This window comes from Cyanistes caeruleus, chromosome 1, assembly GCF_971803275.1.
Source record: "Cyanistes caeruleus chromosome 1, bCyaCae1.hap1.1, whole genome shotgun sequence".
NCBI classification, from domain to species: domain Eukaryota; kingdom Metazoa; phylum Chordata; class Aves; order Passeriformes; family Paridae; genus Cyanistes; species Cyanistes caeruleus.
The window spans coordinates 8,820,814-8,846,380 of record NC_141701.1 but is presented as its reverse complement, the minus strand read 5'-3'; the positions used below and the strand labels follow the sequence as shown (position 1 = coordinate 8,846,380).

The following is a 25,567-nucleotide window of genomic DNA, read 5'->3' as shown; positions in this document are numbered from 1 at the left end:
CCCATCCTGGGAAAATGTTGAAGACCAGGCTGGATGTCCCTCTGAAATACCTGGTCTACTGGAAGTGCAGGGGAACAGGATGATCTTTGAGGTCCCTTCCACCTTAACTTCAACGATTTGCAACTACTTGACTCTCCTAGGACAGTCTCTTCAGTTATTATGATTAGGGAAAGGCTTGCAAGTGTTTTTCTTGAGACTGTTGCAAATAGCTTGTTGGGGGAAAAGATACAATGCTGATTGTAAAGATAAATGTCAGTACCACTGTATGACCAGCAGGCAGAAGCACACGATGTTGTCTGTGCTTGGGTGTGTGCTATAACAGCCTCATCCTGCTCCTGTCTCTGGCTGAGCAAGAAGATAGTACAGAGATGTGTAAGTTCAGTGGGGATTTCTGCAGCAGCTGGGCTCAGACACTGTCTGCCCAGACAGCTCCTCTGGATCCCAGTCTTTCCAGTTTCTGCGCCTGCAGATATGAGCTTATGAGGCAGCAGCCCAACTGCAGTACAGACAGTCTCACTTCCATGTGCATTCTCATACATTCCCAGTGTTGTCTAGGACTCCCTGGGTCCCCAGAGCCCCCCACCCCAGCTCTCCTGCTTAGAGAGTCACTTCCACCCAGAGCTGGCCCTTACAGACTGACCCACTGACCCATTGCTCCCAGGCCATTTCACCTGCTCATCAGCTGGTCCAGCTTGATCCATGCAAGCAATCAGACACTTGGACTGGCTGCAGGTGCTGTAGCATGAGCTTATGGGTCTCTGTGACCAGAGAGGCCTGGCATGGGGCTGGCACTGTTGTCACTGTAGTCTCTCTGTGTGCTGGCACCACAGACCCTTTGACCAGCAGTGCTACTCCATTTTGTGGCACACAGACCATGTTCTTGAACCCTGAATTGAGAGCCCCTTCCCCAGGTGACAGATGGAAATGAGATGTAATAAAAATTACAGAATAGTTGAGGTTGGAAGAGACCTCTGGAGGTGCAGTGGTCCCACCCCCTTGGAGGGACACTTAAAACCTCTGCCAGAACAGATGGGGTGCAGGGCATGGCCAGGCAAGTGTAGTGACCACAAAACTTTATGAATATGTGGCTTTTTTCATCCTGTTATTTCCATTTTCTCCCCATAATTACCCTTCCCCAAATCACTTCAGTTCATCCATTTTCCCCACCTTTATTTTCTTCCCTAAACATTTCATAGTAAGTCATTTGCAAACCCAAATTTTTCCCCACATCCCATAGTGCCCTCCACTGGCAGCCCCCTGAGCTGCAACTGCCCTTAGTCCAAAAGATGATCCAGAAAGCTGCTGTGGGTAGCACACCCTAATGGGTTTCATTCATGGATAATGGAAGTGATGGCACTGCTGGGAAAGTCTGAGAAGGACTTGGCCAGGGGCTGTTTGTTGTTTGCCTGCTTATCCTCTTCCTTTGGGCTTGTGTATGTGTACTCTCCTGGGATGCTCCCTAGCCCATCCCAGGACCTGTTGGCCCATTAATGTCTCATGGGATGGTCCTGGGAACATCCAAAGAAAATTTCCTTTGGGCTCCCTGTGCTCCTCTGCAGGGGTGCAGACAAGCTTTTATCATTTAAACTGACAGGGTCATCTGTGTTTGCTTCTAGGTAGCAATGCTGGTAGTGCTGCAAGCAGACTTAAGGCAAAAGAGAGAGTCACCAGCAGCATCTCTAAGGATAGCAGAAGGTGCAGGATGAATTGTGGAAAAAAGAAGACTGCATAATATTCTAGGAAAAGTTACCCCTCTGTACATTCAGAGATGGGGGAGTTACAATTGGTGATGCTTACCTATCAAACTTGATTATGTTTCTTACTGGAAATTTTTAAATAAAATGTTTCAAAGAGCTTTTGCCATTTCTTATTTACAGTTTCATCATCCTGATACCTCAGCGTTGATATTCTTTGCTTGTCAACATAATGCTGCAGTAAAATCTATATACAATTTTTTTGGTTTTGTTTTGTTTTTTGCATTTGTTATAAATTTTGCTTTGTAAAAGTGACTTCTTTTCTTTTAATTTTTCAGATTATTCAGATTATGAAGACAGTTCTGTTGAATTCCTGGACAGGTGCTCCTCTCCCTTAACGCGGTCCTCAGGCAGCTCTCTGACGTTGCGCAGTATGTTCTCAGAGAAGAACACTTCATACCAGTATCCAAGAGCTATCCTGTCTGTTGACCTTAGCGGAGAAAGTAGGTTGAATGAACAGCAAATTTCAGTTTATAGGTTTAATTTTTTAAGGAAGAGAATTTTAAAGGAAATAATTTGGTTTATGTTTGGGATGGTAGCTATAAATATGATGACTGATTTTATCCTCCATCTATTAAAATCAAAATGCTTACACCCCTCAAGCTGTTCTACATTGTATGGCTTTGGTTAAGTGTTGCTACTCTGCATCTGAGGAGAGCACGTCAAAGGCACTTAGCAGAATTCATCTTGAAATCTCATATACCAGGAGTGTGTTTGAGAGCAATTTTTTTGCTAATGCAGATTAAGATTTTTACCTGTCAAAACTCCCTGTATTTCTTTGAATTATTGTGTCTCTCCACACACAGTTTCACATGTCCTTATTTCTATTAGACCTTTCAGATGTGGAGTTCTTGGATGATTCTTCCACAGAGAGTTTGTTACTTAGTGGTGATGAATACAATCAGGATTTTGATTCAACTAACTTTGAAGAGTCTCAGGATGAAGATGATGCTATCAATGAAATTGTTAGATGCATTTGTGAACTTGATGAAGAAAATGGCTTTATGATTCAGGTAAAGAAGATTGGTGTGTGGAGTTGTATTTTCCATGTGAATGTTTTGCTTGTGAAGGTGCCCTTTTGATGTGTCACAGACTTGAATTATGTAGAGAGCTGTACGTAAGTGAACAAGAACTAAGTGGATGCAGAGCTGTTTCTCTAGGATGGGGTTTCTCTAGCAATTTGATATGTAGGACAAATTGCTAGGTAACCCTTTTCTTTATAGCCAGCTGATAAATTTGGAATAAAGTATCCTCTTCCACACACAAACTATTGCTTCAGACCATCCTGATTATATGAGCCATCCTGGCTTGGCCCTTGTGCTTTGCAGTAGCACTTGTAGAAACCTCTCTGCTGACTGTAAATGTCCCTGCTCTGCGTGCAGCATGTCTCCTGTGCAGACACTGAATATTGTCAGTACTGTGGTGTGTATTTCATCTTTAGAATAGTACTTCTCACACTGGATATCACTACCAGCTTTTAGAAACTGCTGAGAATGTACATCTTAACTTGGTATAGATAAAAGGGAAGAAGAGTATGCCATGTCTGCACAGCATTCAGGTGTTGATGGATTGCAGCTCCTGCTTATTTGTACTCCAATGAGGAGAGCATTTCCCATCCACGAGCAATTCCAAGTCTTTTTTCTCAAGCAATTTATAATGCAGTGATTAAATCAAATACAAAAAGCAGTAAGGAAGAACTCAGTTGTCAGCAACGTTAAAAAGGTCATGAACCTCCTGTGTTTCCTATCCCCATTCAAAATCAGGTTTGTATTCAACTACTTCTGTGGTACAGTTCCTGTTGATAGTATGGAGCCTTTATTGAGATTTAAGGGAAACAAGTAGCGCTGTCATGTGTTAGTGGACTTACTCTTCTGGACCTGGCAGAGCCCTGGAAATGAAGGGCACACGGGCTGTCTCAGGGAGCAGACTAAGATTCAGTGCTGTGTTGGAGAAACTGAGCAGGAGCTCAGCTGTGGTAACAATGTGGAAAAATGGACTGGTTTAACAATCTTTGGAGACAGGAGGGGACACCGTAGCTGTATTGACAGGAGGAAAGGTGACTTCCCTGTTTTGAACAGGTTGATGCTCAAAGGCATGTCAAAGAGGAGAGATTTTCAGCAGTGAGCTAACAGATGTTTAAAACACTGGCAAGCACAGAGTTGAGAAAGGGAAATATCTTTATAAGAGGTAGTTTCCTGCCTGCTTTTGAAGTCCAGTGGCAGCCTGATTTTTCCTCTTCATGCTTGTCTCACTGAGAGCAACCAGTTTGCTGTTTCTAGGCTCTCATGTCTTACCACTTCTATTTTACTCTCCTATTCTCTTGTTTCTCCTCTTTCATTTTCTCTTAATTTTCTTTTTCTTTTAGATTTTCCATTGGTGCGATATTAAAAGCACATCTTTCTAGCGCACTGGAGAGATGCTTTGTAAATATAAATAATTAAACTGAAGAGTTTTCTACTTTTCACTGTTATGCTGTAATGTATTACATTATCTTTCTACTTTACTATAATATTATACTCCTGTCTTATGTTTCGCTACTAAATATGTAGGTGCTAAAATACTGAATGTTGTAATAAAATACTATATGATATTACATCTTCAGTTTCTTTTTTTTTTTTTTTTTCCAGTCTGGAGTTTGTGGTTGAGGTAACTTTCAGATCTAGAGCTCTTTTTTTAACTTGATGTCTTTGTCTACCCAAATACAAATTGCCCAACTAAAATATTCTTGCTCAAACCAGCTATTTAAATTCAAGTGCTGTTCTCTGCATTTTGATGATACAAGAAGTAGCATCTGAGTTTTTGCACCTACTTGTCTCAGTTTTAGTTTTTGCTTTTATTGTTTTTTTTTCTGACATCAGTGTGAAGAATGCTTGTGTTGGCAGCACAGTGTATGCATGGGACTGTTGGAGGACAGCATTCCAGAGCAGTACATCTGTTACATCTGCAGAGATCCACCAGGTACGGATAAACCACCTTTATCTGCAGCCTTGCTTGGGATTTTTGAGCAGAGATGTTACGAATTTTCTTAAATTGTTCAAGCTTTGTCTGTTTTGTGTTACGTGTGACACTTCTTTGGGGCAAGTGATTCTAAGTTTGGCTCTGAGCAGAAACTTCTTAGTTAGTAACATCATGGTCAGCTATGCTAAATCTTATCCATGAGCTTAGTTACCATAGTTTTACTTGTTGAAACTTAATTCTCCCCAAACCTTAGAACTTCATGTCAGTGTAGTCTGAAAAGCCTTTCTAAAGAAGTAATTTTTGTTCAGGGATCTATTCTGCCAATACTTGGAATCAAAATTTGTTAATTTAAATAATTTCTTTGAGGAAAAGGACTTTGTACTGCAGTACACTCAAACATGCTGTGAATGGCATTTCATAGTAATTGCAATTTTATATTGTTTATGTTTGCCCAGAACTTTGTAAAAGTGTGCAACTGAATATTTAAAATATGGGAAAATCTAGCACATCTTATAGTAAACAATAGTGCACAAACAGCATATGTTGAACTTCAGATAGGTCAAATTTGTAAGAACTAGGAAAACTATTTACTTTCCAACTGAATACATTTGATTAGGAAGATGCTGATTTAAAAATTATTCTGTGATAAATCCGTTTTTCTTAATAGTTATTTGGAGAAAAACAAAAGAATTTGGAAGTAAGTTTTTTGTGTTTTGTTCTGACAATTGATACAAATTCACATAGCTGTCTTCTGGTGAAATATCCAGCACTCCAGCTGTTTCAAAAGGGCAGTGAGACTACAACCTCAAATTTACTTCCATTCTAAGTCTAAAAAGTGAAATATGTAAATTGTTCTCAGAGTTTTTAATAGCTATTTTTGAGATGACATATTAGAAAAATAGAGCTTTTTCCATATGCCCCAGTGTGAATCAAAACTGGTGGTAGAGAGTCTTGTTTGATAGTTCTGTGTGGTGTCTCTTTGAGCAGCCCAGCTTTTTCTTACTAAACCCAGCTAATTTGTCTTGTGCTCTTTCCCTGCACTGTATTAGGTACTTCGTTTTCCCCTGCTATGCAGAGTCTGTGTCCCTAATTTTTATCTTCTCTCCCTTCCTAACCATTACTTCTTTTCTTTCTATGTCAGGAGAAAAAAGTCATTCTCAATGTCAGTATTTTAAAGTGTATTGGGATAATGGGCAAAAAGGAGATAGACAGGGTATTCTCCTGAAAGGTATGAAGGGCTTCCATCAACCTGTTCTTTGTTCTGTCTATGATAGTATGATTTGAAATCGAGTGTAAGATATTGCCGTCAGTCTGTCTGGGTGCCTTGTTGTAAACAATAACATTGCAATAATTAGCATTATGTATTTCTAGTTTTGGGTGGGTGTTTTGGTTTTATTTAGTTATGGGGCTTTTTGTTTGTTTGGGTTTTTTAGTAGTTATTTAGCTACTGTAGAAGCTCTAGCTAAACAGTGAGGCCCACATACATCAATACCCTCCCTAGAAGTCTGATGAAAGGCACCTCAAAGGGGAGTGTAAGAGCTCTGCTGTCAGATAACTTTGAAATACCTGCTTTTCCTGAAGCCTTTTCCTGGCTTCTGATAAATAGATATTGACTTCAGTATTGAAGCAAGACATTTGTCTTTTAGAAACAAACTGGGTGTTTTGGATATGTCCGTATAAAATCCACTCTCTAACGTTTCTCTTGGCAACTTAGGCTTTCTTTTTTTAAAAAAGATATAGTAAGTTGCAGTACTTAGATAAATAAAATGCCAATGTAAACTTTTTTTTTGGTGGCTATTTTTTATTTTGGTAACAGCATAGATCTTAATATCATATAGCTTGATTGCAAAGCTGATTAGATTTTAATTTCAAATGCTATTTAGAAGGTATTGAGGTTTCAGGCTTATTTTTTTTCTCATAAGTTTTAAGACTTTATTCTTAATCCACAAAAATTAATTTCTTACATATTAATAGCAAAATCTTGAGTCATCCTTTCATGGATGTTAGATATTTAGACAAGTACAGCACATAATTATAGCACTCTAGTTGTAAATATAATTCTGGTGTGGCTCAATTTGTTTATTGCTTACCCCAGGACAGAGGTGGAGTGCCAAATATCTCTATGACAAAGACTGGCTAAACAACGGACACATGTGTGGATTATCATTTCTGAAAGAGAACTACTCTCATCTTAATGCCAAAAAGATTGTGTCAACACATCACCTACTGGCAGATGTTTATGGGGTAACTGAAATACTGCATGGATTGCAGCTGAAGATTGGCATACTGAAGTATGTATCACTCCAGGGTTTATTTTCCAGCTTTATATATTCAAGTAGAAGAGACTACCATTATTCTATATGCATTTTTCCCTCACGTTGAACTTCTTTCTTGTATAATATTTTAAATAATTCAAGTGCAAGATGTGCAGTACCCTCAGCTTCAGCAGGAGCTAGGTGTTCAGCACACAAGCAGGTCTGGTCTAGTGGGATTATTGGTGAATTTTTTTGTAAATTTTGTGTTAAAGGGACATTCTAGATTTATCTTAAATTGATGAATGACCTAAGAATACTTCCTGTTTGATAATCATGCTTATCAGTAGCTAAGATCTAGGAGAATTGAATGCTTAAAAATAGTGTTATCCATAACTTGCTTTTTTTCCTCCTCTTCATTGCAGAAATAAGCATCACCCAGACCTTCATCTCTGGGCTTATTCAGGGATGAGAAAAGAACAAGAACAAAGAACTGGTGGGGTGGAGAAAAAGTTAGTGACTTTACAGGACTCTGTTAATCCAGCTGAAAGGACGTGTCATAGTCAAAACCATAAAGAGCCACCCAGTATACCCCAGAAGATGGAAGAAACATATATCACAAGTGAGCACAGTTACCAAAAACCACAGAGTTTTAGCCATAACTACAAAGCAGTCACTGACCCTATGAGCTCAGATGATGAAGACACAAGTAGCTTTGAGGAAGATCAGGAATATCACACAGAAAATAAAAACTGTTTACAATATTCTTTTAGAGATGGTGGCATGAATGAGCAGGTAAGTATCATTCTTCATCTGGGAAATTTTATTTGGAAAAGTATGTTTGTTCTGATAAAGTTGAAGTACCTATAGGTATTTAGAAATGTTTATTGCTGTACGTCAACATATTTATCAAATAAGTCAGCAGAAATCACTAGAAGCAAACTTGGATCACTGAAATAGTTCCAGATGAAGTATGTTCATTTCAGTTGGTGTATGAAATACAAGGTATAGTTTAAGGTATTGCCTATGCTAAAAATTTATTTTCAATCTAATGTTTTGAGAGAAAAGAAACCCTATTCATAAAATTCAGGGTCTTGGAATAGAACTTACATGGTTTTTATAAGGTGAGGAAAATGGGACAGGCTTCTTTTTTTCTCTCAGTTTGGTTATCTACATGTGTTAGGGGGTTTTTGTTGTTTGTTGTACTAAGGTTTTTTCAATAGTGTTTGTTATTGTATTGTATTCTTTTTTTTTAATAGCAGTGCTACCTAGAATGCCATCCACAAGTAATGATTTACTGACCAACTAATTTCTCCTCATGTTCAACTGCTTTTCAGTCTTCTATATTGCATATTTATTCTAATGAAACATTTTTAGTCAGGATTATATTTTGCTGTTTAAACATCTCTTTCTCATTTTGACATTAATGGTTTGAATCCATTATTTGGTGGAAAAGGTCTGAAACTTGTTAATCTGGTTTTAGTGAACAGTTCTCTGAGCAAAAACCAAAGAGAACCAAACCTTTCTGTTTTCTACAACACCAGCTGTATGAGGATAAATCGTCCAACTCATCCCCCTTTTGAAGTACAGTTTCTGGTGTGGAAGAAATGAGTATGATACATCTTATTTCTTTTTAATTTTAGTTCTAAATGTGGCATGTAAGCTGTATAGTCTGAATGGGGAATTTTTGGCTCATTCTAATTAAAAATACATGTTTCTATGCTAAATTTACTACATTGCACAACTGTATTTGGGTTTATAGTAAGGAGAAATTCAGCAGTGTCAAATACTCTTGCCTTCCAACAGTAGTTTAACTGTATAAATAGTATAAAGATATTTAGAATTAAAGGAAAATATGCATGAGCAGTTAAATAAACTAATATTTTCTTCAGAGATTCAAGCATATATCTGAAAAGCTAGGTGCCCTCTGTTTGACACTGTCCCAAACAGATCTCTTCTTGGTTTAAGTGTTCTTTCCTTTGGGGACACATTGATCACCTGCCACCTTTTTGATACCAAAATAAGGCCTTCTGCCTATACATGATAGGCATGGGAAAATTCTCCTTGGTTTCTCCATGAACATGTTTGCACTTACCTTAAAACTGACATTGAAAGACCATTTTTAAATGATCTGACTTCTCTCCAAGATGCCTTTTCTTCTCTCCTTGTCAAAGTTTGGTTGGAGCTTTGAATTTTCCTTTCTAGCATTCTTCAGAGCCTTTTAATATTCTGATTTTTCCATACTATTTTGTTTTACCCTAATCTGCAGTTCTGTTACATCCATTTCTCTTACAAACAGTATTTGGATTAACTGTTATCAAGTCCCCTTTTGGGCTATGCATTATCTTTAAAATTATATTTAGTTTCCTTGGTTTTGCTTCAGAAAGCACAAGTGTTCCTCACCTGAATATCCTGTTATTTCTTGTCCACAAGCTGTATCCTTAACTCTTCTCCTGCCATCATTTCCTGATTACCTACACTGATCTCAGAGGAGAACCTATTGGATTTTGTGGATTCTTTCCAAGGAGCCAATTGAATATAGAGGTCATTAGATGAAGGAAAAAAAAAAAACCAAACAAAGAAACTATGATGTTATTTAGATACTTAGTTACTTACCTTTGAAATTTTCTGTAACTTACTGAAACAGGCTGAAAGACAATTTTGGTTTTAGAATTATAGAGCTGGATCCTTTTACAGCAAGGGAAAAGTGGCGTTCCTATGGTATTAGAGAGGGTCTGAAAATAGTAAGGAATAGATATTTTATTTATATTGGGAATATTTTCCATAAGATTACTAACAGTTTGATTACTGAAAACACTGTGGAAGCAAACCTGATGTCTTCAGAGAAGGGATTTTAAATATCATAAAAGCATCAAAACTCTCATACCTTTCAAATCTGTCTCTGATACATAATTTTAACTCCTTTAGTGAACGTTATGAATATTAACAATGCTTTTCCCATCTGAATTGCTAATAAAGCTGTCTGCAGGTCAGTCAGAGTTTTATTTGTTTGGTTGGTGTTTTTTAATTGATTTTAAGTCTTAAAATGAAATTTGGATTTTTTTGCTTAAGTGCTTAAGCTTAGAATCCATCAGTTCCTATGTTGTTCCTTACCTATCTTCTCACTCTTCTCACTCTTCCTATACTTTACTGGTGAAAAATATTTTAATAATAGACCTAACACCATTTTTTTCTTATGTGGTGTGGAAAATCAGCTGAGCTCTTCAGAGAAGTGTTTTAAAGTTATTCTTTGCTGTGGCATTTGACATGAACTGACACAGTGTGAGCACATGTATCTGGCATTCTAGTCCTTAAAATAAAATTCAGTAGTTAAAGAACTTAATTGGATATGAAGTCATACTGGATATAAAATGGAAGCTGTTAATCCTGCTAATTACTGGAGATGCTGAGCATTTTTAACTCATTAAATATGATCTCCTTCCACTTTTTAGCTGAAACATCAGCTTTAGAAAGATTAGGAGCTCATGTATTATCTCTGGCATGCTGTGAAGGTGCTAGTTTTATTGAAGAAGTTAATCTTCCTCAGATACTATGTTAGAGTAACTCCACATGTTACTGTAACTGTCCCCAAACAAGTTCAGTTCTGCCCCAAACTTGTTCTTGGAAGATAGGTGGTCATAGGGGTCATAGGAGGTAGATAGGAAGAGCAAGTTTTTTGTCTTAATCAGCAAACAGAACAGATTGTCCAAGGAGGGTATGGAGTCTCTCCCTCACTGAAGATACTCCAGAACCACCTGGACACAATCCTGTGCCATGTGCTCTGGGATGACCCTGCTTGAGCAGGCAGCTTGGACCACGTGATCCTCTGTGGTCCCTTCCAACCCGACCCATTCTGGGATTCTGTGAAATAGGATCTCCAGCTTATTTGTGCAAAATAGTGATTGTTGACATGTTAGATACTTCTCCATTGTAGAGAGCTTTTCATGGGAACAAACATTAGGGTTTTGCACATTTTTGGTGGCAGTAGATCCATGCAGTTCAGCACTTTGTAATTTAAGTTACTATTTATATAAAAAGGGTACAGAAGTACAATATGTCTTACTGCATTGAACAAAGTATTTGAGCTGATAAACTTCAGTGTTGGGGAAATGAAGCAAAAGGTATAGATGCTTATTTATGTGGAATCTGCATTTTGTTTTAGTCTATTGATGTGGCATGGTATGTGGCTTTCTGAGTAAATTTTTTGTCATGTATACAAAAGTACAATTCTAAGCCAGCAGAGTATATCATGTGACTCAAATGTTGAAATCAACACCAGAAATTAAAACAAAGCAAATAAAAATCTTAAATGGCAATTTTTTTCTTTCTGTTGCTCCTATGAAGAATTCTGCAGAAGGAAACACTGTGTTTGTTTGTAATGAAAGAAAAGGCTCAGAAGAACAAGTGGACACACATCTTCAATGGCAGCTAAATCTCCTCACCCATATAGAGAATGTACAGAATGAAGTCACCAGCAGAATGGACCTGATTGAAAAAGAAGTTGATGGTAACTGCATTGCCACATTGCTTATGAATGTACCCGTAGCAGCATCTCTTATAACTAATGTGTTCAAAGTGATCTGAGGCACTGACAATGGGCATTTAAGTATTCTAATGTTCAAATTTGGGTCCCAGAATTATAAGCAGCGCTTGTATCCTTGATTTTCCCACCCCCTTCCACAAGTTTTCAATGCCCAATAAATTAGATTAAGCACTCAGAGCCCCTGAGCTCAGGCTCAGACTTCAGAAAGCTTAGATGACTTGTCTAGTCTTTGTCCAGATATGAATCATAAAGTTGATGGCTTCTTCTATGCCTTGATTAATTTTTGTCTGGTTGTTCTAGTAATTGACAGTATTTAGAGATAAAAATGGTGTTTATTGTGCCTTCAACTGTTTTTTTATTAGTAGTAAGCAAGTGATTTCATTAAGACAAATCAGTCTTCATGAGAAATCTTGAATGAAATTATATTGTACAAAAATATTGTAACATATAAGTGTCTATGACTTGCCAGTCATATTAACTAGTAATTAAGGGAGCTTGTAGTCGAATCATAGGAGTCCTTAATTAATCTTTTAACAAAGTTGTCTTATTTCTATTTGCAGTTTTACTTCCAGTATCCCTGCTTTTCCTAGGCAGTGTTTCTAAACTAACAGGGTTGACCTTTTCCCTTCTCTGTTTCTACAAGCAGAGAAACTCCTTGAAAACATTTGTTAAAGATTGGAAAACCATTCTATAATCTGGACCTTGTCCACAGGAGCCTGTTAAAGTGGCAGAAGCAAGCCTTGTGTCTAAGGGTTGCATTTTCTGTTCCAAAACTGTCAGAGTAGACCATGAATTGAAGTTTCTTTTTTGTATGTAGAGGGTAAATTGTGAGCCAAGGGTAAAATTTACACCCAGATACCTTTTTAGAGCTACAGTCAAATCAGAAGATCGGATTGTTCAAGAGAAATACAGAATTAGTTGGTGTTTCCCTAATGAAATTTCTTCTATTGAATAAGGCTCAGTGTATTTTCCCTTTTTATGAAAGACAAAGTAAGAAAGAACAGTTTAATATTTATGGAAACTGTTTCTCAAAGACTTACTCTAATCAACTTCTTTTTCCTTCTGTAGTTTTAGAAAGCTGGCTTGATTTCACTGGAGAACTGGAACCACCAGATCCTCTGGCAAGATTGCCTCAGCTCAAGCGACGTATCAAACAGCTCTTAATTGACATGGGAAAAGTACAGCAAATAGCAACACTTTGCTCTGTATGACAAAAGGAAGAATAAAGAAGTAAAAATAGGTTCTTTACAGTGAATTTTCTTATTAGCCACAAGACTGACAGGAAGACAGCAAAAAGCTGAGCATTTATATGGTTCTTCGCTGATTACATTAATAGCCTGAAGCTTTAGAAAGAAGAGAGGAAGTTTAGAGTCAGGAATCTGTTTTATTGAAAATATGAATATTCAGTGTCCAGGCTTCAAAATTATATATAATATACTGAGAAAAGTAAATTTCTCAGGATTTTAACATGTTAAACAAGTAAATCCCCAGATACAAGAAAATTCAATAAACAAAAAAAACAAAAACTCTTTGAAGAGCAATGCTACTATTTTGGAACCCTTGGCAAATGTTTCTAAATTAGCACAATTCAGCTGACTAAAAATACAATCCTCTTATCTTGCTGGTGAAAGATACAGAGAGAGCTGTATCTTCTTTACAAGGAAGGTTTTTAGATTATTCCTTTCTCATATGAATGTTCAGGAAATCAAACATACTAGCTTTGATTTTTGAAAAAAATTACTTGTCATGGTCTCCCTTTTAAAATATTTTTTTAAATAGAAATCCCTAGAACAGCACCCCTAGGCTCCTTTAAAACAGAAGTGGAAAATAGTGATCAGATGTGCCAAATAATATTAAAATCACTGGGATGAGAGTTTGATTATGACTTAGGTGAAGGTTTTTTCCAAAGTCCTACTCGGTGCCAGCAGTCCATCCAAAATTGCATCTAGTTTATATTTTTTTATGTTCTATAGCAGTGTTCAGGAATCAAGGTACAATTTTTGTCCTGGGTAGCTCTGTTCTGATGTCGGCCCTCTGAAAATGTCACCATCCTCACTGGGGATGGGGAACGACAAGAGCAGTAAAACTGTCTGTGACTGTGGAAGTTCTAAATACCATTAGAGAAAAAAATCACAAGATACCTTATCCAAGTTGTTTTTATAAAATTTTTCAGCTTCAGTGAATGAAATGTCATGAAACCAAAGGCAACCTACTTGCTCTGTTAGCTGTTGCTGGATTTTGAGCCCAGGACTTTCCCTGTGCTGATAAGTTGCCGCTGTACCCAGTGCTACATCCGTGTCTGTGTGTGTATGTATATGTGTATAGCTACATGTACATATATACATACCATACACATTTCTATCTACACATGTCTAGTTTTATTACCATAGACTACAAGAACTGGTGGTTCGTATTACCTTTTAACAAGCAGTTTCTAAAATTGAAAATAATGTATGTACAGGTTTTGAAATTTGTAAAATATGACTGTTAAAAGGAGGCTATTTAACTGAGGACATTAAGATACTTGAACATTTTATGCCTCATGTCTGTTTATCAGTTCTAGTTATCTGTATAAATGCATTTTAGAACCGATAGACAGTAAACTTGAATTTACCTTTTGATATGAGTACAAGCCACTGTACATTCAAAAATTATTTAAATTTGCAAACACACTGTTCTATATGTAAGGTACTGTATGTAAAACTGTTTATTAAAACTATTCTGCATACTCTACATTTTCCACTTTTCTTCCTGATCTACATACAAATGTAAAAAAAGAAGTGATTGTTATTATGTACAGACCATCAAAAAATCTTGGAATGCCTTTTAAGGATGCATACAACTGAAAAATGTGCCAAAGATGGATTATCTGGGAAAGACTTTGCAACCAGTGCATTGAACTTTCATGATAAAACCATTATTGAGAAAGAAAGCAGCGTGGCTGGTTCATTGCTAAATTAAACCTATCCTGACCTTTCCTCCCTGTCTGTCATACCTGAAGTGAGTTATCACTCCTGATGGCCAAAGCAAAATTTCCCTCTTACAGAGCAGTTGCTGTTTAAAGTCTTCCCGCATCAAGCTTGTGATGTATCACATCACAGAGCTGTGTTATAACATGGAATTATGGAATGGTTGTCAACTCCATAATGCAGAAAGAACATTAGAGCTGTGGAGATGTTGACATCTTATAGCAACTGTTAATAAATACTCTGTGTTATATAGTTGATGCTTAAATAACTGCTTCAAACATGAATAGTTGAGTGACCTACTTGCTTTTGGATATGTGAGATGTTTTTATAGACTATTCACTTGCTGCATATCCTTGAATGTGGTACTGTGTGTACTGTATAAGAGAAGTATAAATCCAGATTAATTACTTTGAAACAAAGTGGAGTGTATTTACAGAATTTATACAGCATACACTGTAGCAATATTATGCAATGTGTGTGCATGTGTGTGATGTAATATAATTGTAAATGTTACTGAAGGTGAAGGTGGACTTGGAAAGTTAGTGGGGAGGACAGAGGTTTTATTCTTACTACAGAGATGGAGGAATGGTATCCTGATAAGGAAATCCTAAGGTCAAAGTTGAAGTTGCCCTTGCAGCTTTAATGTGTCTTCTATTTGTATGTATAATGGCCTCTTAATTTACATGAATATGTAATTTTACCCTTCAAGATCCTGCCTTGTTCAGGATGGACTGTGCTTACAAAAACAATCTGTTCAGTATTTTTTTTATGTTCATTGTGTAGTCATGTATTATAAAAATTCCTGCAAGCATTCATATCTTCTAAGAAATACAATCTCGGTGTCCGTACGGACCATGCTATGTATGATACATCGTGTACTGCTTGAATGTTTCACAAACTTATCTGAGTTTGCTTTCTCAAGTCATGGTGCTGGTCTGTAATATGTGGACGTCAGTTTTTGACCCCAGTGTCTCAAGTTTTCAAAGGTTTGGAATGCTTTTGAGGTTTTTCTTTTAAACACGAGTCAAGTGCCATAAAAATGCTAAGTGTTTTGCACAGAATGTAACCTAGACTTGATTGCTTTGCTCGTGTGCCAGTCAACCCCAGTGTGATCTGGCTCTTACCAGAATTTCCTCCTAGCTGGCCTTATTGAGAGAATCTTATTCCTGTAGGCATAATTTCCATCTGTCTTCCTGCTTCCTCTCTAAATAAGCCAGGGATGTACAGTCAGTCTATTTGCAACATCATTTATTTGGGTGTGAATTGTGGCTGCATTGTTTGATGGAGAGAACAGACCCTCTCTGAGGAAAAAATAGTAAAAGGCAATGTAAAGACTGTTTGATACGTGTGTACAGAAAGGCAAAATGTTTAAATTTGCAGCATTCTTTCAATGAATAGTTCAATGAGTTCTAAAGAGTAATAAACAAAAGGGAAATGCCATTTTACAGAAGTCTCTTGTGATTTCACAGAGCTAAATGGCAATTTAAATTGCATTGGAGCCTTTGAATGCCCAGCTTTTTGTCTGAGGTTTAGTTGGGGGTTTGTTTGTTTGTTTTTTTAATGGAGGTATCAGGGTGATTTAATTTCAAAGCCTGCTCCTACTTGTGACCATACCGAAGGCATCTACATCAGGAGTTCTGTGTTTCAGTTGCAGTGAAGGCAGGGCAGCAGTACTTCAGTCATAAATGAAATGTAGTGTTGGTGCTGTGGCCTGGTGTGATACGATAGGGCTGCCACGTTCTGGTTACAAAATGGACATATTCAGGTCATGTTGCAGGGAATGGGTTGGAAGATGCTTCCTGTCAACCCTTTTCTTGGGTAGCTGTAGGTCGAATAGTGCCCATATTTTATGTACTCTGGCCTTACATGCATAGATCTTTGTTCAGCTGTGGAGTGGTTTACGGTGGTAGAAGCCTGTTGTTTTCTTTCAAACAGACAAAGAAGATGGGTTGCAATTTTCTGATAGATGTCCTGTATTTGCTGGGTAGCAAAGAATTGAAACTGTTCTTCCATGGATGCAGTAATCTTGTATGGCTGACAGCCACTTGTCTTTCTTAATTTTGTCTCTGAGCTTCTACATGTGCTCATCTGTTCATTTTGCAGTTTGCATCTGTTTCTCCTTTCATTCTTCAGCTTTCTGCACTCTGGCTTATGAGGTACCTGGAGGGTGTAACTCCTCTGTTCTCATACCCAGTTCCTCCTGGCTGCTGTGGGAAGCAGTCATGGGGAAAGGCCTCTTTGACTCTTCTGTCCACAGCCTCCAGAGCATTCTGGGACTTGTGTACAGTTGGAGTGTGTGCATCATAATCAAAATCTCCAGGTGTTTTTGATGCCTTTCTTAAGTAAGCCTCTTCTGTCTTATGCAATTGGTGATCTTCCTCTACTCCCATCTGGCTTCTAACTTAACTAGACCTGAATTAATGTTACAGCAAAACCCCTCTGGCACCGTTGGGCTCCAGCACTGCTTACCAAACTGAGGCTTGGGATGCAAAGGAGTCATTCACACATTACAGTAAAATTATAAAAGTATTTGATGTTGTAAACCACACTATTTTTCTTTTGCATTTAAAGGGAAGCTGTAATAATTTTTCTTCACTGGAACTTCAAAAGGCACAAAACAGATCCTGAACTGAACTGGAGCTTGGTGTAAAAATCAACAAGTGGAGAATGGGCAGGACTCTGCAGGCAGGGGCTTCACAGCCAAAGAGCTGTCAGGCTGTGCCTTGCCCTATTAGTAGCTCTGTGGAGGTGCTGGTGTGTGTGTGAAGGGGGTGTGTGCAATGATGCCATGCATTTGTAAGCAGGATTGTTTAGAACACTGGAACTGCAGGTTTTTGCTCTATTGCTTAAAGATGTTTCAGTATATGCACCTTAATTTTGGAGTGCTTATTAAGGTCAGAGGCTTAATCACTTTTGAAATACCCATTGCTATTCTCACATTTTTTTAGCTCACAATTTTTTTTCTCTTTTACTGATTGCATATGGCTTTAGGTGAGGTTTTTGCAGAGGCTGTTTGAAATGCTTCAGTAATGGTTTCTATTATAATTTGTTATGTCCTGGGCACTGGGTGTGGGGGTCTGTCTTTAGCAATAAATATTATACACTATGTGTATATGTTTGTATATGGAAAACAAATACAGAGCATGTAACAATGGTGAAAATACACTGCATCGAGTGCAGATTGTGCATTTGGCAGCCATTCTGCACCAGTCTGAACAATCCAAATGAAAAATTGGAGACCACATGGAGAAAATGAACTAGCATGAAAAATCATTCAGGACAGAAATTCCCTTCCCTTACTCTGTGGGCTGGATAACTAAAGCTAGTTCAATTGCTGTTTGCTTCAAACAGCTGTCTTCCTTTCCTGAAAACTGGCCAAGCCTCCTGTGTTCAGCTGTAGCCACGTGCATCAGTGTATTGTCACTAAACACTCTGAGAGAGGCAGCACTGCACTATGATTAAATCTTCTATGAGAGAAGCAAAATACTTCCTTCTGTGATTTGTTTTTTATAATAGCAATAATGTTGACTGCATTCTAATACTCACAATAAAGGTCTGTTGAGATTGTTATGTGCCTGGGCTCCCTTTCCATGGACTTCTCTTCTGGTGAGCTAATGAGTGCATATGTTTTAAAGCATTAGGGAATCTTCCTAAGTTGTGTGTTTAGCCTGTAGTCCTTAGGTTGTGTGCAGTCATTGATACTCACTTTTCTACATTGCAAGGCTTGAGGTAATCTTCAGTTGTATTTTAGCCTATGGGCAAATTATACAATCAGTAAATTATTTACAGTACTAAATTAATGTATGTGGCAAAGTAATTAGAAGATATTTCTGTTTCTGAACTGTTTTAGTGTTTTAATAATTTCAGGGTTTGAGTTTTGCAATGCACTTTATTCTTTACAATTAATGTCTTTCAACAATGTATTTACAGTGATGGAATCTCCTCTTTTGTGCAGACATGTGCCTTTGTACAATGTCACTACAAAGTAACTTTAATTTGCTTTTAGTAATTTATTTTAATATCATCCACAAGTTGTTCAAGACACTACTGTGGTAGAAAACAAGCTAACAATGCTAAGGAAGTTCTCTTAGACATCCTGTGGACAAGAGCACAAATGATAAGTAGCAGATGAATGAAATTAGACAGAATCTCAGTAAGTTACTGACATAGAAAAAATAGTTTATTTCACAGAAAAAGTCAATATGATAGTAAATGTAATGAACTTAAAAAATTTAATTCTGAAACGTTAATAGTTGTTGAAGGGGCAGTCTCAAAGTAGGCTCTCAAGCATAAGATACAAGACCAGATTGAGATCTTGGAGCAACACACTGAAACATTTTTTTTAATTATCAGACTTCCTGAAGAAGAGGTTTTTCCAAGTCAGACCAACTGTCTGGCCAGCCCAGAGTCTTGTCTGCAGCAGAAATAGAAATAGGACGTCAGATCTGTACAAACATACTATGAAATATCTGCGCAAATTGACTTTTTTGTGAATGTGTCTTTTACTTCTGGCAAACCAAGGGTTCCTTTACCAAAATTTTTAGGTCCATTAGTTTTATCTGTCACTTGACAGAGATGGACTCCTCAGGTTTAATCCATCTTTTTCATTGGTGGCTTATGGAATTCACAGCTTTGTTGTGTGGCAGGAGCTTTTTTGTCCTTGAACTTCCTTTCTGACTCCACTGGCTCTACACCGTTGCCTTTAGTTCAGAGAAGGTTAAATACTGCATTATTGAAAAGACCCAAAGCAGTTTTGTTCCATCAGCTCCAAGAGTTTGGCACCCTGTTGCTGTCCTTGTGTGACTTGTGGTGCCTCAGCTTTTTTTTTTCTGTCAAATTTTGAATCGATTCAAGTTGCAAATCCTGTGTGTCACTGTGGCTGCAGACCTTGCTCCTGCTTGGGGTTTCAAACCAATCTGCATCCCAGGTGTTGTGAGAATAAAATATCTATTTTTCTACCTGGAATCACTGTGGTACTATTGGATAGAGGGAAACTTAATTTCGATGAATAAGTGAGAAAAAAAGGCCATTTTATTTGTCCTAGAAATGGTCAATATCTGCAGGGATAAATGCAAATTCAAATATTCTTACATGGGTTTCTTTAGGTTCTTCTGTCACCAAAGGCACTTTTCCAAATGGTAAATTATTATTTAAAATTTGACAAGTCCTGTGAAAAGTGTATTATCTGGGGCTGTCATCTTGTCGACTTTTGATTTTGCATCACATGAGGTCTTAATCAGAGACAATAGAGTTAAGTGCTTCAAAAAGTCTTGGAAAGAAATGTGCTGAATGTAAACCTTAGTTCTCTATCTGTAAGTGTAATGGTATTAACCTTTTTTATGTAGCTTTCTTAAAATGTATGACAGGATTGTCCAACACTGGTGCTTTATTTAACACAGGAAAACAATTTCTTGTTTGAAATGAACAAACTGATTGACATAAGCATCATTTCAAAATATTTTCAGTTCTTAAATTTTTTGCTTCCAATTTGCTGCCTCATCTAGGAAGCTCCTTCCAGTTGTTTTTTTTTAAACTTAGGTTGACTTCTCAGGCTCAAATTTTATTTGGGTAAGAGTAATTTTTCTGTGGATACAGATGTCTGTGTATTTCTATACAGGAATCATTTATCCCTGGGCCTTTCAATATGTAAAGCTGCAGTTGCACAAACTGTCTCTTCTGCTAAGAAAGTGTATGCAAAACTGGAACAATGAATAAATGTCTTCTTCTTTGAGGTTTGTGATTTCAGTGTCTCATCTTACTGACCTTTATCTTTCCCCCAGCAGCTGTAATTTGTAGTATAGATTGAGTAGATTTTGCTAGTAGGTACAACAAAACAAAACCCTCATTTCCAGCACTAGCGCAATGATTTTGAAGACTTCATAGTTTCAAGGCTGTATTAGCCACAGGGACCTTTTCTACCTCTTTTCTGCTCTTCATTGGTGAGCTAATTTAAGAAGTTACTCCATCTTTTCTCAGGTGCTAAAAATAGAGGTCAATACCACTGTCCCTTCACTGAAGGTTTTCTTACTTTGTATTTGACCAGCCATAGGTAGCCAAGTGCCTCTTTTACTCTGATGAATGTGAATTCCACACATTGCTTTGTAAACAACTTTTTTTCCTTTTTAATCCACGGGCTCTTGCATCCCCTTGAATGTGCATGTACCAAGATGTCCACCTTGGTTTGACGCACATCTAGAAGTGGTTTGAGTGATGCCAATTGCCAAAATTCCTTTTCTCAGTTTTTTAAGAGACTTTTAAGACTTGGCTATTCTTCCCAACTTGAGTAGTTCATAGGTTGTTTTTTTGAGTGTTTCTGAAAGAAATAAACATCATCTTGGGAATCAGCAATATGTAGACATTGTGAGTCTGTACTTCTTTCTGATAATAATAGCCCATTGATACTTCATGCTTTTCTGTCTGCATTACTCCATTATCAGCCTTTTATAGCAAAGAATAAAGAAGGAAAGTGAGTAATAAACTCCTCTCCCCATTTGCTGTACAAGGAACCTGAATGACACTTTTCTAGTAACTTTAGAAAATTGGACTAAATCAGTATCACCCACAGACCCCCAGCTCTGGAGATGTTTCCATTGGCTTGGAGACATCACAGTGCCTGCAAACACTGAGCCTGCTGCCCCTGCAGAGCCTGTCTGCAGCACTGGGCTCTCTCTTGTTGCTCTCCTGGGTCTGCCCCATTTTGCAAGGCTCAGACACAAACCTGAGAGCCTTGAAGCATCCTTGGGTCAGAAATACATGTTATGGTCAAACTTTACTTCTTTCCTGATTTAGCCACAGTTTAGATTAGCCAACTAATTACTGGTTATTCAGTTGGATTCTTTTGTTCTGCATGGATATTTCCCTACAAATCCTATGCTAATCCAGAAATTTAGTCTCTTTCTGTGCCTGCTTGATCAGGGATGTTACAGGATTTGCCATCTTTATGCCTCTAAAGATTGCCTTTTTTTGGTCTAGCATCTATGCTGGATGTGTTAATTTTTTTCCAACTTGATCTTTCTGTAGGTGGTTGACTTTGCTCAAGTTCAGTTGCTTGAAAGCAAATTCCAAATAAAGTCCCACTCATTTTTAAAAGCCTAGTAATGTGCTAAGGCAAGCTTGTGCTGCTCTTGCAGATCATATTTACCATATCCATCAAACACCATGGCATGGCAGTGGTCTACAGCCAGCACAGAAGGATGTTTGGATCACTGCTATCATGTTCTTAGTCTGTGGGAGAGTGTCTGCAGAGTTTCTAGGCTGTCTAGTACCCATGAATCACAAACAAGAGTGCTGCTCTCACTTTTTCTTGAAATCAGGTTAAATCCAGCTTCAAACATGACTTGTTATTATTTAAGTAATTATTTGGGGCGTATTTATCCAATTATCTTTGTACAAGTGACAGTGAGTTCTCATAATTCCTGGTGCAAGTAAATGCTGACCCACAGTTACAAGAGGTGGCCAATTAACAAGTGAAATTCTGGAACCAAGGAAATAATATTTCTAATATGTTTCGTGTTAAGGATCTTACATGTAATTAGTACCAAAAAGCTTAAGAAGCTTCATGGTCATACTGATGTTACAGGTGGAGGATGAAGAATATGAAGTGAAGCTGTGCCTGTCAGGTACTTGGTTGTGTTAAAGTCCATGGTGCAAGTGGGAGTGAAAGCAAAAGATGGAATACAATTGACTCTGATTCTCAATTCACTTTAGACAGTGAGGTGCATCCATCCTGTTTTTCTCTTACTAAATAACCACATTATGAGCTATATTCGCTCCTAATATGCAGCACCCAGAAGTCTCACTCTGGTCTGTCCTTCAGCAGGCACAGCTCTCTGGGAATACAAAAATGTGCAGTTCCACTAGGGAGTACAGAGCCAGGGCAGGTGAGAGCCAGAGCTCTGCCCAGAGTCATGCCAATATGCTCAATTTACTTATTGGAATAACTGAGCCCCCCTGCCACCCACTGTGCCTGCAGCCACTTGGCTCAGTTGTGCTCCCTGGAGCAGGGATGAGAGCTGGCTGAGGGGAGCCAGGAGGGCAGTTCCAGCTGAAGAGACCTCTTGCAGTTTGCTCAGAAGCATCATGTGCGTCACTCAGCCAATTCTGTGCCCAGCCAGCAGCACAGAAGTGAACCCATCCCCATGATGGGTGCTATAAAAGGGCAGCAAAGGCTCTGTGGGGTGCACAGAGCTGCCTCACGGACAGAAGGGGATGGGGCTCTCCCATTGCAAAATGGGCTCCATCCCATTTTGCACCCTCTGTTGCTTTATTAGCATAGCAACAGCCAATATATTTGGTAAGTACACTTGTCCTTTTCATCTGCCTGTCCAAGGGTGACTGGTCTTTGTGCTGCTTGTGTGTTGTCCTGATGAAGTATATCATGATCTTGAGTCCTGCACACTGCAAACTTAGCTGGTTATTGTGTGCTGTGCAAAGTAAGGCTGGGCTCCTGGTTAAATATTAAACTATAAGGATCTCTAAGTGGTCAGGCTTACTTGTGTTTATACACCTGGATTTTGGGTGGAAAAAAAAATGTATTCTCATGGGCTAGAGAAGGAACATAGGTAAGAAAAGGTACTGCTGCAGGGTTGTGAAGTTCCTCAATCACATCTTCTACTTGTAGGTGCCATCATCTAATTTAGGCTTGAATGTAAAGATTTTGGGTAGTCTGAGTGGTTCCCCCAGTTCTTTGGCCTGAGTTTGATAGTCCTGCACAACCAATGATTTGAATCACTGAATTAATTAGTCATTTAACTCAGATGTCTTGGTAGACCCTCTCTAGCACTGTACACAGGGATCTCTGCACATCCCAGAGCCAATGTTTGGGGTGAAAATGGGGAGCTTTACCTATGTGATGTTGTCTACAGGTGAGATCACCTGATATTTTGCAGTCCCATGAAAATTTTCACGTAGTCTTAAGGTGTCACAGTAAAAACTCAGAAACAGGTGTGATTGATTGAGAAGCATTAGAAGCACAGGAACCATCTGCAGCTGTAGAAGTTCTGTGAGTTGCAAATTATTTCAGGCTGAAAAGCATTCAGAATCCTTATGATGTGTTTGCACTACAGAGTGTGATCGTGCTCAGACCAAACACTGGCTTAAACAAACATTTGGACTACATTGCTGTACCTGTGGGTTTGTTTGCTGTATTTTTATAAACTAATCTGTGGTATTAAGAACAAGACATTCATCAGATTTTGAGGATGAGGAAAGTGTCAGATCAACTAATCTGCTGTGTAAAAAAGAACTTATTGAATTTCATCTTCCTACATTCTACATCTAAAACAGCAGCAAATGCTGCTTTGAATGCATTAAAAATTTGCTAGGTGGCTTCAGTAGTTGATCATTTGGCCCATTGAAAATTGAGACCGCTCCTAATATGAATTAGTCTGATACTACTACTAGAAATTCATTATTTTCAAATCTTTCATGAGATTTATAAGAAATACCTCTCATTTTGGTGAAATAGTGAGTGACTTAGCTTAAATAAAGGATAATTACTCAGAAAATTTAATGGTGTGTGTGGTTATGCAAAGGGCTCTTATGTGGTCATAGGCACAACTAAGTGAAGAACCCCAAGTACCAGAAAGTTATAGCCATTCCAGTACAGAACAGGGCTGAGGCTGACTAAACACAGGCCTGGGAAAGGGGTTCATGATCATCTCCACCATGTGTTCCTCCTGCAGCTGGCAGAGCAGTGGGTTTGTTCAGTACCTCCCTGTGCTGTCCCACATGGAAACGCACACAGGGAGCGATGGGAAAACAGCCAGAGAGGACCCCTGAACCTGGGATGTTCCCCTGCAGCCCTGGCACTAGCAGGGTTTGATAAAAATGGGTTTGTGGTTGACACCAGCCTTAGGTGTTTATCTTCTTGCTGTTTTCAGAGTATCAGACCGATTCCCAACCGTTGCGTCCATGTGAACTCCAGAGGGAAGAGGCTTTTTCAGCAGGAGAAGCCTACATTCCTCAGTGCTCAGAGGATGGCCAGTTCAGGTAATTCATCCCTGCTACTCACGTGCAGACACATGATGGGACCTTTCATTGCTAATGAAATTTTAGCTCATCTTGAAGAGCCACTGTATCAGTAGACTGGAGGATGAGAGGTGCAGGAGACTTGAAGGGACTTCCCTGGGCCATGTTGCAGATGCAGCCTTTCCTAAATGAATTCCCTGTTATTGGAATTAATCTCTGGGTTAAGAGGTCAATCTAAGATTAACAGGCTAATCTTGGCCGCATTATTTGCATGTCAAATACTTGGTGCAGTTTGCAGAGTGGTGCAGTTTGCTGTTTTCCTACTCGTGCTCATGGGTGAATGTGTGTGCCAGCTGGCACACTCAGCCAAGTGACTGACAACTTATCACCCTCGTTAGTGGCACAGTCAGGTTTCTTTGTAAAGGCAGTGAGGGAACTAAAAAGCACACAGAGAATAGTGATTTAGAAAGTAGCATGTCAAAGCTGCAAGAAACTAACAAGATAAAGCTGAGGCTGAGTACAGATTGTAATTTCTCTAAATTTCTCAAATTTTTTTTGCATCTGGTAGCAGCTGTGACCATTCTAGATTTGTCTTAGAAACTGTCTCAAAGTCTTTGGTGAATCTCAGATCATGAGAATTAGGGTTCTGTCCAACCTGCTTGCTTCCTCAATGACTTCAATTCACATATCTGCAGTTCCTGAAGAGTTCAGAGAATTACTAGAATTAAGGGTACCCACTGATCAGAGTCAGCAGAAATTCAGCTCTTGCCAGTTCCATTATTTGTGATTTTAAAGTATTTGGTGTAGTGTGGTTTGCTTTATGGTTTTATGTCTGGTACTGACTGAGGACTCTACACACACAGAATAAAATGTTACTTGTGATCTTCTTCAGGACAGTCCAGTGCAGTAGGAATGGTCTTTCCTGTTGGTGCGTAGATGAGAATGGTGTTGAGGTTCCTGGCAGCAAACAGAATGGATATCCTATATCTTGTGAGTAAAAAGTTTCTATTTTTGCTTAGATTGAGTAAAGAACCATTTAAATCTGTGTTTGAACAGCTGAAATCAAGAAAAGGCTAGCCCCAGACTTTGGTGGACTCTAGTTTGTGGTAATTTGCTAGGTCT

The 25,567-nt window shown here is 38.4% G+C and overlaps 2 protein-coding genes across 9 annotated transcripts in view; both read left to right on the top strand.

The window, feature by feature from the left end:
* PHF20L1 (PHD finger protein 20 like 1) overlaps nt 1-18,046 on the top strand; it is a 57,050-nt gene extending 39,004 nt beyond the window's left edge. For 4 of the 8 annotated variants that reach the window (XM_086878512.1, XM_086878495.1, XM_086878504.1 and 1 more), the window contains 8 exons: nt 2,033-2,197; nt 2,586-2,767; nt 4,613-4,712; nt 5,854-5,940; nt 6,808-7,003; nt 7,390-7,759; nt 11,309-11,471; nt 12,576-18,046. In XM_086878512.1, coding sequence (XP_086734638.1) covers nt 2,033-2,197; nt 2,586-2,767; nt 4,613-4,712; nt 5,854-5,940; nt 6,808-7,003; nt 7,390-7,759; nt 11,309-11,471; nt 12,576-12,718 — 1,406 coding nt within the window. In that variant the 3' untranslated portion in view covers nt 12,719-18,046. The remainder of the gene's footprint in view (nt 1-2,032; nt 2,198-2,585; nt 2,768-4,612; nt 4,713-5,853; nt 5,941-6,807; nt 7,004-7,389; nt 7,760-11,308; nt 11,472-12,575) is intronic. The other 4 variants (XM_086878543.1, XM_086878533.1, XM_086878539.1 and 1 more) reach the window with 1 other exon arrangement.
* A 4,615-nt stretch (nt 18,047-22,661) lies between these two features.
* Nucleotides 22,662-25,567, top strand: part of TG (thyroglobulin) — a 144,440-nt gene continuing 141,534 nt past the window's right edge. The window contains exons 1-3 of the mRNA XM_086878477.1: nt 22,662-22,769; nt 24,358-24,466; nt 25,338-25,435. Coding sequence (XP_086734603.1) covers nt 22,685-22,769; nt 24,358-24,466; nt 25,338-25,435 — 292 coding nt within the window. The 5' untranslated portion in view covers nt 22,662-22,684. The remainder of the gene's footprint in view (nt 22,770-24,357; nt 24,467-25,337; nt 25,436-25,567) is intronic.